Genomic DNA, 13,186 nt, shown 5'->3' with positions numbered 1-13,186 from the left:
GCACGTTTCTGTGCTGCTCTACACTTAGCCTATGTATCCCAGGCTAGGTGCATTCATGCTCCACTTCCATATTATTTTAAGGGAAAAGTCATTAAGAGTAGTTTTGAAAACGTTAAAAACATTTTAAAATATTTTGTAAAAGATTAGAATTATTCTAAAAGTTTAACACAAGCACGTGCTATTCCTAATGTAACAAGTAAATGCGAAGAAAACGTTTTCTTATTAAAGTCATTAACATAATACAGTTTGTTTGTACAGTACTGATGGTGACATTCAGAGGAGGGTCATTTTCTCTTGTGTATGTCATTGGGCAACATGGGCATATGTTAATGCACTGCCCCACGCGCATTAACAATCCAGACCACAACAAACTGCCGGTAAGGATGCGATCTCTCGCCCTTTGCATTTCATTTGTACTCCAGTGCTTCGTTCTGCAAAGCGCATCAGAGTATTCTTCAAAATCCGAGCTGGAATACGAATTCGGTGACTATCGTGGCAAGTTCTGTATCGACGATCAAGGTTTTGTCTACAGCATCGGAGAGGTTTATTATCCGAGCTCCACAGCGTGTCCCTGCACCTGCACAGAGGATGGACCCGTGTGTGTCAAACCCAAGTGCCCGCGTATACACCCGAGATGCACGCGCATCACATACAAGTCCTGCTGTCCCGTGTGTGAAGCGGTCAGTAAAGTTTGTGTGTACGGGGGCAAAACGTACAGAATGCTGGAGGAATTTAGGGTGAGTCGGAAGTTCTTAGGCTAGAAAATAATATATTGGTCTGCATGGATATTAATGATGATAATAATGTTTCGTTTTGATTTGTTTTCCACTAACGTTAAGGTTTATTACAACGATGCAGAGATTCTAATAGGTATAGGCCTAATGATGACCTTTTGCATTGTTTTCTTTTGTTTTATCACAACACTGCTCACTTTTCAGGGAATGAAAGGTTTCAAATTGGGACATCATAAAATTTTCATGATAAGTATCTAATATCTGTGTTTTGTTTAGCATTAGTCAATTAACTAATGTTTGTGGGATAACAATACAGAGTATGGAACAAAACAGGCTGCACTCTTCAGACACTAGTGCAATACCCTAATTTTAAAAAAAATCTAAAAGGTACATTTTATTTACCCCTAAATTAGTACTTGATTTGTAACATATTAGTACTTTAAAAGTACATATTAGTACCTTTTGAAAGGATGCTGCCCCAGTGATAGTTTTGAAGCTTTTTTCTGTACACAACCGGAAAAAATATTTATGTACACGGTATGAAGAAATTATTTCAGATTAATCCATTCAGAGTAGTTGATCTATGTTTGGGTGTAATTTCCTTTTACTATTATCTGACAGTATAGTGGTTTTCCCTGGCCTATCAATCATCAATATGTCAGTAATAAATTGTATAATGAGTGATTCTTTGTTCCTGTTTTAAACAGTTGTCACCCTGTGAGCGTTGCCGGTGTGAAGTCAACCGAGAAGTTTACTGCACCATATCCGGCTGCCCTGCGTTACATTGTGTGAATCCTGTATACGAACCCAACCATTGCTGTCCTGTGTGCAAAAGTGGTGAGAGTTTTTACACATGCAACACTTCACATTCATGTCTGTCCTGTTCAATGTCATTACTACCGTATACGTAATGTTTTAACAAACACTTGCATCTGCATCACATGCATCTGTCAAGACCTATTTGTGTTTTGAGAGGCATGCATGTAAGGTTCTGTTTTGAGGATCAATGAGGAAGTTACATTCATGATGTGGACCTCTTGTTTTGATTGATTTTTTTCTTGATTACTCCATGGTTAATGGTGATGTCATGGAAAAAGAATGATGCAATGGAATTGTTCGATGGATTGCTTACTACCATGCTGTCTATAAATAGGAACTAGTTCATGTCATGCTGAGATGGCACAGGCACCATGGGGCAATGGGCCATCCCTGACAACAGAAGGCTTGAGGTGGACAGATTGTGTGTGATAGTTTGTGTATGTAATGTTTATATAGAATCTGGTAGAATCAAAGTGTACAGATTTCAAAACAAAATATGCTCTATATATATATATATATATATATATATATATATATATATATATATATATATGAAATACATAATGCATTTGTGTGCATATATGAGTGGCAATTTCTATTTGAGATCTTTCATTCAATATATAACAGTGGGTAAAGGCTTAATTCACCCAAAATAATTAATATCATAATTTACTCACCCTTGTGTTTTTCCAAACCTGCATGACTTTATTTATTCTGGAGAACACAAAAGAAGATATTTGTAAAAAGGAATATTTTTTGGACCACACTGATTTTTAATACATGAACAAAAACTTATTTTGTGTTCCTCAGAACATAGAAAGTCATACAGGTTTGGAATATCATTAGGGTGAGTAAATGATGACAGAATTTTCATTTTTGGGAGAGCTAGAAGCTATAATTTTAACCAAATACTGAGCTTCATGCTCTTGTTTCTTTTTCATAGGGCCCAACTGCTTTGCTGGCGATCGCGTGATCTCAGCTGGAGAACGTGTTGAGATTGATGAGTGGACGGTGTGTTTCTGCACCTACCAGGATGGAACGTGGCAGACGCACCCTCACGCTACCTGTGAGGAACACCAACGAGCAGACAATGAAGCCACTGACTCCGACAACACATCCAAACAGATGGAGGAGCAGGAGAAAGAGAAGGAGAAGAGAGAGAGAGTGTTCTCGCCCAGGCTGGATGCCATCCCATGAAGGGAAGTGTGCCTGGCACCCGCTCTCCTGACAGGCAGGAGGGGATGCAGAGCACCATGCAGGTGTCTGTTCCCAGGGTAAACACAACCTGCGCTGGGATAACTGCCAATGCTAACCTCTTTAGCCAACCTCACCAGCCCCTCCCTTCCTGACCCAGATCGGAAACCCACTGAGAAGCAACATGCACTACTGAAATCTTCCACTATTATACATGGTATACTTGGTCAGAAATTAGGGGTCAGTAAGATTTAAAATAAATACTTCTATGCAGTAAGGTCGCATTAGATTGACCAAAAGTGACATAAAAGACATACTATGTAAAAAAAAAAAAAAAAAAAAATCAAATAGGCTAAACGTATCAGGATTTATTGAGCACCAAATTAGCACAGAACAATTTCCAAAGTGACACTGAAGACTGGAGTAATGGCTGCTGAAAATTCAGCTTTGCGTAACAGGAATAAACTACTTTTTAAAATATGTTAAAATATAACGCTAACTATTTTAAACTCACAGTATTACTGTTTGTGATCAAATGAATGCAGCCTAAAAAAATCTTACTGACCGCAAACTTTTGAATGGTATTGTAAATATGTGTATATTTCTGTATTACATGTTGTTTACTTCTTACTAAGATGCAGTTATGCTGCATATTTAAATATGAAACATTGTATTTAAACAAAATGATTTCCCATTTTTCCATCTCATTCTTGTAGCATGTTGTTAATGGGCACATTACATTTTTTGGAAGTCTTGAATATTGTTTTGATGTTTAAATTATTTATTCCATGTCCAATATTATGTATTAATTAACAACTTCAGTGTTCATTCCAACAAATAAATGTACACACTGTCATATTATATTAGACATCAACAGTAAAATGTTGTTCTCCATAATGATGATTACATATTTGCTTGTTTAGCTGGGAAGTGGAGCATGCAATAAGAAACACTCATTTTCAAAGGGCTGGTCAAATGGAAACATATAACTGTATAGTATTAAAATCATCTCAGGTTTGAGTATTTTGTCCTTGTTTTATTATTTTATTATTTCAACAAGTGTTTCTTTGCATATTTGATGTTTTGTTGATTTTAACAATAAAAAAAACATTTCAACAGCTCATTTACGAAATGCATGTAAATATAATGGCAATCATGTGTTTATGAAAATCACACACACACACACACACACACACACATATATATATATATATATATAGTATTCAAATTGTGACAATAGCCTATGTTATCTGCAAATGTGACTCAAGATTCGGAAGCATTCATTTCGATCCCAAATATTTAATATAGTTAATATACCGTGAGGTTTGAAGGTTATTTCATTTCAGTATTTTGCAATTTAATACACCTATTATGCGCTGACTAATCGTGAAGGTCACTCAAGTTTAATGAGCTGCACAAGTAGCAAAACCTGATGAACATTCTCAATGTCTCAGACTCACACTTCACAGTATATCTGCAATGTATTTTTTTTTTTTGCAGTTTGGACGTTACATTTTAAATCTATAATTCTATTATTAGCGGCTATAATTCCCCACACGTGATTAACATACATTAGCGAGGCATAAATACGCCGCACTGAGCGAAGGTGCCCGGATGATGGCGTTGAAGTATGCGCCGGATACTGCGAGAGCTGTGGTGCGCGCACAATTATTTCCCAGCATTCCTTTCGCTCTCGTCCTCTTTCCCTTTCGGTGACAATGTCTAAGAGAGGTAAGAAACCCATGTGAAAATCCTTAATCATCTTTAAAATGAGATACACTGAAGCTCCGTAAAGGAATGCATGGGTTTAATTGATCATGGAGAACTTATATTTTCAATATATTGACGCCAGTTGTCAAGAATATCTTGGATAGTATTAGTTATTTGCCCCTAGCGAGAGAAGCCATGTTTACAAAGTCCGCAGACTCGGGCTTCTGGAGCCAGTAGTATGATGATTTAACACTGGATACTCAAAATGTGTTGTGCGAAAGCAGGTTTTGGAACACAGAATGGCTTTAACTGGCATGTCTAACAAGCAATGTGACTTTTAAAAGCGCTAGACGTGCGAGTTTTGGACTGACAACATGCAACGAAGCAGGTAGACTACTGGATTATCGAGAGTTGAATCCCTCATTATGATTTACCGGTGTAATGCACATATGAGTTATTCAGCTGGTATAGACCAGGCAAACAAACTGTTGGCTTAATAGATTCTCAAGTATTATTTTCATCATAAATACTGTAATCCCTGTATCGAGTGGAATCGGAGTGGTGTCGAGCAGCAAATGTCAGTTCACTAATTTACTGTAACTCTGAGGCGAATCGATAGCGATTAGACATTAGCCGACCTAAAGGAACAATTCACCGTAAAATGAGCACTTTATTTATTTTTGTGGAAAATTCTGGCTTTTATGCAGAATGACAACCTTGGCCACTATTATTGTTGGGTCTTCTTGATGGCAGTGAAAGTGAACAGTAACTAATGCCTCCATCACTGAAGAAATATTTACCAAATACCAAATATTTCCTTTGTGATATTTTAAAAACCCATTTAATGTAAGGGTCTTCAGACTTTGCAGTGTTAATGACACAACGGTTGTTTGCTTATGTAGACTGCTTGTGAGTTTTTTATATATATATATATATATATATATATATAAATATTAATATTATTTAAAGGGGTCATCTGATGCTAAATTCACTTTTACGTGTTGTTTGAACAAATGTGTGTGTACAAATCTACCCTATGATGATAAAAATCCACCCAGCTGATTTAGACGAGGTAAAAGATGTTTTTACACTACCATTGAGAAATCTTAACCAAAGTATGTTATATATATTTTTATTATTTAACCTTTTATTTAACCAGGAAGTCCCTTGAGATAGAATCTCTTTTTCGAGGGAGACCTGGCCAAGATGGCACACCAGTTACAAATACAACATAGTCAAAACAATCAAACAAGCATCACATAAAAAGGAACAGGTCACATATGGCAGTTACATTTTTGAGTTATATGGCATTTTAACATGGTCTTGAATTCATTTAATGGGACTAAAACATTTAGATGTAGCAAGTTTTGCAGATTATTCCAAGACCATGGTGCAAAGTAAGAGAAGGCTTTCCTCCCCAGCTCAGTAAAAACCCTTGGAACCTGGTAAGAGAGCCACCTGGTGGAACGGAGATTAAAACTGCTGGAATTCTTAAGAAGATTACTTGAATATGTCGGCAGTTTACCTAACATGGCCTTGTATAGAAAAATATGAAAATGAAGTTGTCTACGTAGACTTAGTGACGGCCAACCAATCAGTTCATACAACGTACAATGATGAGTATGGGAAACAGAGTTAGTTATAAAGCGCAGAGCACTGTGATACACAGAATCTAAAAAGTGGAGAGTACTAGAGGCAGCATGAATGTAGACAACATCACCATAGTCCAAAACACTCAAAAAGGTAGCCTGCACAAGTTTTTTTCTATCTAACAGGTTAAAACAAGCCTTATTCCTAAAAAAAAACCCCAGTCTTTCAGTTTTTTTTACAAGCTTTCCAACATGAACTTTAAAAGAAAGTTTGTTGTCCAGCCAAAAACCTAAATACTTATATGATGTAACATTTTCAATTAAGTCCCCATTTAGTGTGTTAATAGTTATATTATCTGGGGATTGGGAACGAGCCCTTGAAAACGTCAAATTTGGTTTTCTTAGTATTTAGCACTAACTTAAGGCCATGTAGTGAGACTTGGAGCTGTTTAAAGGCTAATTGAAGGTAATTTATGGCTTGGCTCAATGAAGGGGTAACTGAATATAACACCGTATCATCTGCGTAAAGGTGCAGTTTAGCAGTTTGCACATCCTTTCAACTATTATTTATAAATAAAGAAAATAAAATGGGCTAAAATCGAACCTTGAGGAACACCCTTGGAAATCTCTAAAAAGTCTGATTTAAGACCATCTATAGAAACACATTGCGTTCGTTCTGTAAGATAATTTTTGGACCAATTAATAGCTGTGTTTCCTATTCCAATATTACGTAATCTATTTAGCAATAACTCATGGTCAACAGAGTCAAATATATACTTTTATATACTTTTCATTAAGACCTTAAAAGAATCATATCAACTTGTGGGAAAGGGGCATCCGATGATGACTTTAAAGTCTCTTTGTTGTAGCCAGAGTCAATCAGTTATAAATGAATGGAGTCACTTACTGCCTAGCTAAGCAAACAGAAAATGTGACTAGTATCTTTTGGTTGTTTTACCCTACCATTATAAAAGCTTAATGCATTTGTCCTCCTGTTTAGGACGTGGTGGGTCATCGGGAGCCAAGTTCCGTATTTCCCTGGGTCTCCCAGTGGGAGCGGTCATCAACTGTGCTGACAACACCGGTATGAGATCTGCCAGTATTTGAGCTTGTTATCCTTCTTAAAAGCACTTGCTTTGTCTGCTCAGTGACTGGGTGAGTCGTCAATGAAGGAATAATAAATCCCATTGCTTATGGGTGAGATGGCAGTCGCCATGTGCTGTTAAATCTCAATCCGTGATGGAACAAACTAGCTTGTTTTGATGACCCAGCTTAGGGTTAGCAGACTTGTATGTCAGTTGATCTAATTTTAAGCGTACTTGGGGCTTGACCAGAATATTCGTTCTGTGGGTTGGCATTAGGGATGCAACCACTAATCGATAAAATCGTATGTTGTCGTCAATGATTTTCATTTTCGATAATTCTCAAAGATTAGTCTGGTCTGCCCACAGTGAACTCAAAACTGTTGGTCGCATCAAATTACAGCACTGAATAATGCATTTTTATGGACATAATGCATCTACAAATATTAGAGGAAACTGAATGTGCTCATGCAGGAAATGTAATCCAAACTGCCCAAAACATGATAAAACATAATTTTAAGCTTCAAGCAGAGGCCTTGGTGTAATGTTGTGTGTGTGGTTTTTTTTAAATTTTATTATTTTTTATTTTTTTATTCAGATATCCAATTAGTCAAAGTACGTAATGCCAAAGCAAAAATGCAACCTGTTGGAGATTGTGCGGCTCAAACCAAGCCAACCATAGCCTTATATTCTGGGAATGCCTTAAAGTTCAGAAATATTTGCAGGAAATCCATAAGAGTTTAGAGTATTTTCATGGAACCCATCCAATTTGGGCCCGGTTTCACAGACAGGGCTTAGACTAAGCCAGGATTAGACCATAGATCAATTAGGACTTTGAAGTAATTTTTATAAATATGCTTAGAAAAAAACATTACCGATGTGCATCTTAAAACTAAAAAGGCACTGATATATTTTTAAGATCAGTCAGTGCAAGTTTATTTCAGTGGAAACAGCTCAGACTTACATTTTAGTCTAGGACTAGTCTTAAGCCCTGTCTGTGAAACCAGGGGTTAGTTTCTTAACTCTATACTTTGGTCTTAGTCTTAAATCAGAAGACCAATCTGATGAATACTTAATGAGAATTATGTTGGTAGCTTGCAAAAAGGTTATAACCAGAAAATGGTTGCAACCTGAAACACCAGAAATTAATGATTGGCTGGGAACTGTGAACGAAATTTACACAATGGAGAGATTAACAATGAATCTTCGGCTACAGTCTGAGAAATGTCAAGATATGGGGAAAATGGATAGACTACATTCCCCCACTAAGACCAGACCTAGTATAGAGATTAAAATATTTGAAGGGCAAGTAGGTAAAAATATGATTGAATAAAAAAAAAAAAAAAAAAGATAAGGAATTAAAAAAAAAGCAATAGTAGGAAAAAAAAAAAAAAATACCCAGATTGGGAATGAGAGTACCTCTGGAGTAAAATGTAGTGTCCAAGGTGTTTTTTTTTGTTTGTTTGGTTTTTTTTTTTTTTTCTTGTTGGGGAAAAAAAAATTGCTCAATTTTTGAAAAACTGATCAGATCAGGTACCCAAACTACTGGCAGAGTAATAAATATAGAATTATTTAGTTGATTAAATCCCAAACCGCAGTAATGCTGTGTTGGCCGACACTGGCTTGAACTAACTGAATTGGTACAACAAATGATGTCTTGTGTAATTTTTATTTTTTTTTTCTTCAGCCAATACACCACTATTGAATGTCTATTAAGGTACGATCCAATTGTATGTGAATGTTTTAATTACTGTAATAAAAACTTTTTAAAGTACATAATGCCAGCAAGCATGTGAGCTGCTATCAAAGGCAAAGGAGGCCATTTTTATTATGTGCAAAAAAACAAAAACAATCTATTTCAGTTTATTTGTCCAAAAATTACAATGACTTTTTTTTTTTAATTTGACAGATTCCTAAAATGTGTGCTTTGTCTTATGACAGGTGGTCTAATAAATTTAGCACTGTATGTTTTCATAGCATTCAGTTGGCACATTTGTTTAATTTGAATAATTTAAATATGAATCGCCTATGAGTGAACGTCACAATTCAGTTCATCTGAGAGAAAAGACAAAAATTCCAAAGACCTCTGCTGTGTGGGAGCACTGTCATTTTGCATTGACGCACTGTTTTCCTAATGAATGTTGTTCAGTTGCTTTGATGCAATGTATTTTGTTTAAAGCGCTATATAAGTAAAGGTGACGACTTTAAATTAAGTGGGGACAAGACAAAGGCTGTGTGCCAAATATGAGATTTGAATCTATCAGTGCGATTCGTCTATAGTATATTGTTGCTTTTTTACAAGCAAACTTGCTGATACGATTTCCATATATATATATATATATATATATATATGTATATGTATGTATGTGTATTTAATAGGCCAAACTGGCTTTTGGCTATTGAAAACCATAACCGTAACCATCTGAAATTAACATCAGTTACTGCACAAACTTTATTACAGCACGTGAGAAGTTGAGCTGAACATCTCTTCATGGTCGAAGCTTGTGCAGGCCGCAGACAGATACGGTCCGCTCGCACAGCTTCAGTGAGCCAGGAAAGGGGCTCTTTATTTGTGCACCAGTACACCAGCGGCTGTTTGCTTCCTGCTATCTGTGCCTTAGACATGTAGCTCTAAACTTCCAGTGCTGAATGGCTGCCCGTGTCCTGCGCACAGATTTCACACAATGACATGATGGCAAATGATTACAATGTAGTCTGTGCACAAGGGCGCCATTCTGGAAAAACCGGCCGATTGCCGATCACGTATTTTAAGCAAAAACGACCGGTTCTGATTCATGGCCGGTCAACCAGTGCATCCCTATAAAAAAATAAAAAAAAAGCTGCTATCCACCATGTTAATCTGTAATTTTACACATAAGTGCACTTAATTTGCTTGGAAGATACTTGCAAATGCGGCAGTCATAAATTTACAGTGGCCCAGCCTAATAACAATTTGTCTATTATAGTTTTTCTTACAGGCTCTTGTTTTCTATCACTAGGGCAGTGTCCGTTCTTGGAGCATATAAGCCCTGTCCGCGTGAGGCACGCTGCTTCTGGCTCGCACTGTTCTGTAGTTTATTCATTCTGAACATGTTGCGTGTCCATATTGCACCAAAATGCAACACTGCACTCTTTTAGGTCCGCAGCAACACCCGCCACTTGATGAACTGTTCTCGACAATAAAAAATGCAAGCAGACAGACCGAGATTCCTGCCTTTATTACATGGTGTCTACACCGGACACAACCGTTGTCGTGTCGCGCGCCACAAACGGTAAAGTCTGTCTACACTAGACGCGACAGAGCAACCCTTGATCATTTACAATTTGTCAGCATGTTATAAATAGAATGCAGCAGCAGTTTACTGTGGGGAATTTGTCGCACTGCATCCAGTGTAGACCGCATGATAGGTTATATTTGTATTTTGTAGCAGCGCAGAGTCCAGTTTAGACATTTATTGTGTTAATTACTACCAAAGCTTCGAAGCTCAAAAAAATGGTATTCGGACCAGCCTTAAATATACGGAGTTGGTCTTTGCTCAGTTATTGACTTCAACTGTGGCTTTTCTCTCACTTAGGTGCCAAGAACCTGTACATCATATCCGTCAAAGGCATCAAGGGTCGTCTGAACAGGCTCCCCGCCGCTGGTGTGGGCGACATGGTCATGGCCACAGTGAAGAAAGGGAAGCCAGAGCTCAGGAAAAAGGGTAAGTGTTCGCAGAGCCTCAATTATGGTTTCATCTTTAGCCTGAGCTTTAAGCTGGTTTTGAATGCAAATAACAGGCTTTAGCATAGAGATGTTGAAGTATTGCTGATCTGACCTCAAGGTCAAGTGTATATATGCTTGTACAACTTTTCCCTTTTAATCTAGTGCATCCTGCAGTGGTGATACGACAGCGGAAGTCGTATCGACGAAAAGATGGCGTTTTTCTATACTTTGAAGACAATGCTGGGGTCATAGTGAATAACAAAGGAGAAATGAAAGGTGAGTTATAAATCTAAGATGATCTTTGCTATCCTTCTTTAAGCACTTGCTTTGTCTGCTCAGTGGCTGGGTAAGTCGTCAATGAAGGAATAATAAATCCCATTGCTTTTGGGTGAGATGGCAGTCACCATGTGCTGTTAAATCTCAATCCGTGATGGAACATTTTACATCTTGAAATTTGTCACTAACTTAATGATCTGAAATGTGCTGAATTGTTTTCTTTCATAGGCTCAGGTATCACAGGCCCCGTAGCCAAGGAATGCGCAGACCTGTGGCCCAGGATAGCTTCCAATGCTGGTAGTATTGCCTGAGCACAAATGTGGCTTGTTTTTCAATAAAATCCAGTAAAAAGTTTACATGTGTCACTGTCCGTTGATTCCAGGGAATTTTGTCTTGACACTGGAAAGTTAAAACTGCAATATTTTAAATGTGTATTCACATTTTAGAAGCAGTTTAAAGGGATACTCCACCCCAAAATGAAAATTGTCATTAATCACTTTAACCCCATGTAGAATTGCACGATTAATCGTTAAAAGATCGCGATCTCTATTCAGACACCCTCTCGATCTCATTTCTAAATGACTATTCCCAGAGTCTGTTAAACCTTTGACAGTCTTACCGGATCATTCAAATTCATGTTCACACTGCCGCTGACCGAGGGAGAGCTCTTACCATGTGTGGTTAGTCTTCACAAACTGTCTTTGCAACTACACCGTAATATTTCTGTCTTGCAGTCATTTATATTATCATAGAAATACTGGGATAAAGCTTATAGTTCAGATATAAACATTGTCTATATGGCAGCGATCAAAATATAACAAATCCCCTTTTGAAAGTACTGCGCTTCAAATAACGTGTCGATTGCATTGTTTCACCACTACGTGGCGACAAGTGTCTTAATGTATTGACTTTTTCATTCAAGAGAATTTTTCAAAAACGTTGATTCATCCAGTAATGAAACGAGGGAAGTAAGTTTATGAGCGAGTCATTGAATCTGTGATTTAAACAACTTTTTCTCATCATTCTAATATAAAAAAACTGGGGTTTTAAAAATATATACATTACCAATTTACCAAGTTATTGAACCATAAGGTGTTTTTTTTTTTTTATATATATATATATATAAAAAAAGTTCTGCTCCCCAAACCTGCATTTATTTGATCCAAAGTACAGCAAAAAGTAAAGTTTTTAACTTTTACAATTTAAAATAACTGCTTTCTACTTGAATGTATTTTAAAATGTAATTTCCCTAATGCACAGCTGTATTTTCAGCATCATTACTCTGAGACCAAAAAATTGTGATTCTTAATTTATCCAGAATCGTGCAGCCCTACCCCCATGTCATTACAAACATGTAAAAGCTTCATTCGTCTTTGGAACACAATTTAACATATTTTGGATGAAAACCGGGAGGCTTGAGACAAATTTTTGAATAAGTTATTTTTGCTTTATTTGCATACAAAAAGTATTGTCATCGCTTCATAACGTTATGGTTGAATCACTGATGGCAGATGGACTATTCTGATGCTTTTCATACTTTTGTGGACCATGACTTTGGTACATGTGGTAAATACATTTGCATGAGAAATTAAAATTTGACAAAAGTATATGAAAGCTAAATTTATTCAGTAATGGATTAACTCTAAGAGCATTAATGAAATGTTAGTTCTTAACCGATAATTACCATGATAGTAATATTTTGTCTGGTATTGTTCATTTGGCAGTCACACTTGTTCAGTCAAAAGTGACTGAACACCTGAAATGTAACTTTATTTTCATTATTATTAACGTATTTTTATTTATTTTTTGTATTTTGAGGTTTTCATGGTATTAAAGGGATAGTTCACCCAAAAATCTAAATTATGTCATTAATAACTCATCCTCATGTTGTTCCAAACCCGTAAGACCTCCATTTATCTTCGGAACACAGTTTAAGATCTTTTAGATTTAGTCCGAGAGCTCTCAGTCCCTCCATTGAAGCTGTGTGAACGGTATACTGTCCATGTCCAGAAAGGTAAGAAAAACATCAAAGTAGTCCATGTGACATCAGAGGGTCAGTTAGAATTTTTTGAAGCA

At 36.8% G+C, this 13,186-nt stretch overlaps 2 protein-coding genes across 2 annotated transcripts; both read left to right on the top strand.

Annotated features, from left to right (window-relative positions):
* The first annotated feature begins 47 nt into the window (after window positions 1-47).
* Window positions 48-3,765, top strand: LOC132149226 (von Willebrand factor C domain-containing protein 2-like). Its single transcript, XM_059558264.1, has 3 exons — window positions 48-737; window positions 1,442-1,571; window positions 2,497-3,765. The coding sequence occupies exons 1-3, from the start codon at window positions 201-203 to the stop codon at window positions 2,748-2,750; spliced, it is 921 nt and encodes a 306-aa protein (XP_059414247.1). The 5' UTR covers window positions 48-200; the 3' UTR covers window positions 2,751-3,765.
* Window positions 3,766-4,364: 599 nt separating this feature from the next.
* LOC132148604 (large ribosomal subunit protein uL14) lies at window positions 4,365-11,464 on the top strand. The gene is made up of 5 exons (XM_059557307.1): window positions 4,365-4,478; window positions 7,047-7,130; window positions 10,704-10,832; window positions 10,997-11,110; window positions 11,339-11,464. The coding sequence occupies exons 1-5, from the start codon at window positions 4,466-4,468 to the stop codon at window positions 11,419-11,421; spliced, it is 423 nt and encodes a 140-aa protein (XP_059413290.1). The 5' UTR covers window positions 4,365-4,465; the 3' UTR covers window positions 11,422-11,464.
* The last annotated feature ends 1,722 nt before the right edge of the window (window positions 11,465-13,186 follow it).

This window comes from Carassius carassius, chromosome 9, assembly GCF_963082965.1.
Source record: "Carassius carassius chromosome 9, fCarCar2.1, whole genome shotgun sequence".
Classification (NCBI taxonomy): Eukaryota; Metazoa; Chordata; class Actinopteri; order Cypriniformes; family Cyprinidae; genus Carassius; species Carassius carassius.
This window is presented reverse-complemented; position numbering and strand designations above follow the sequence as displayed.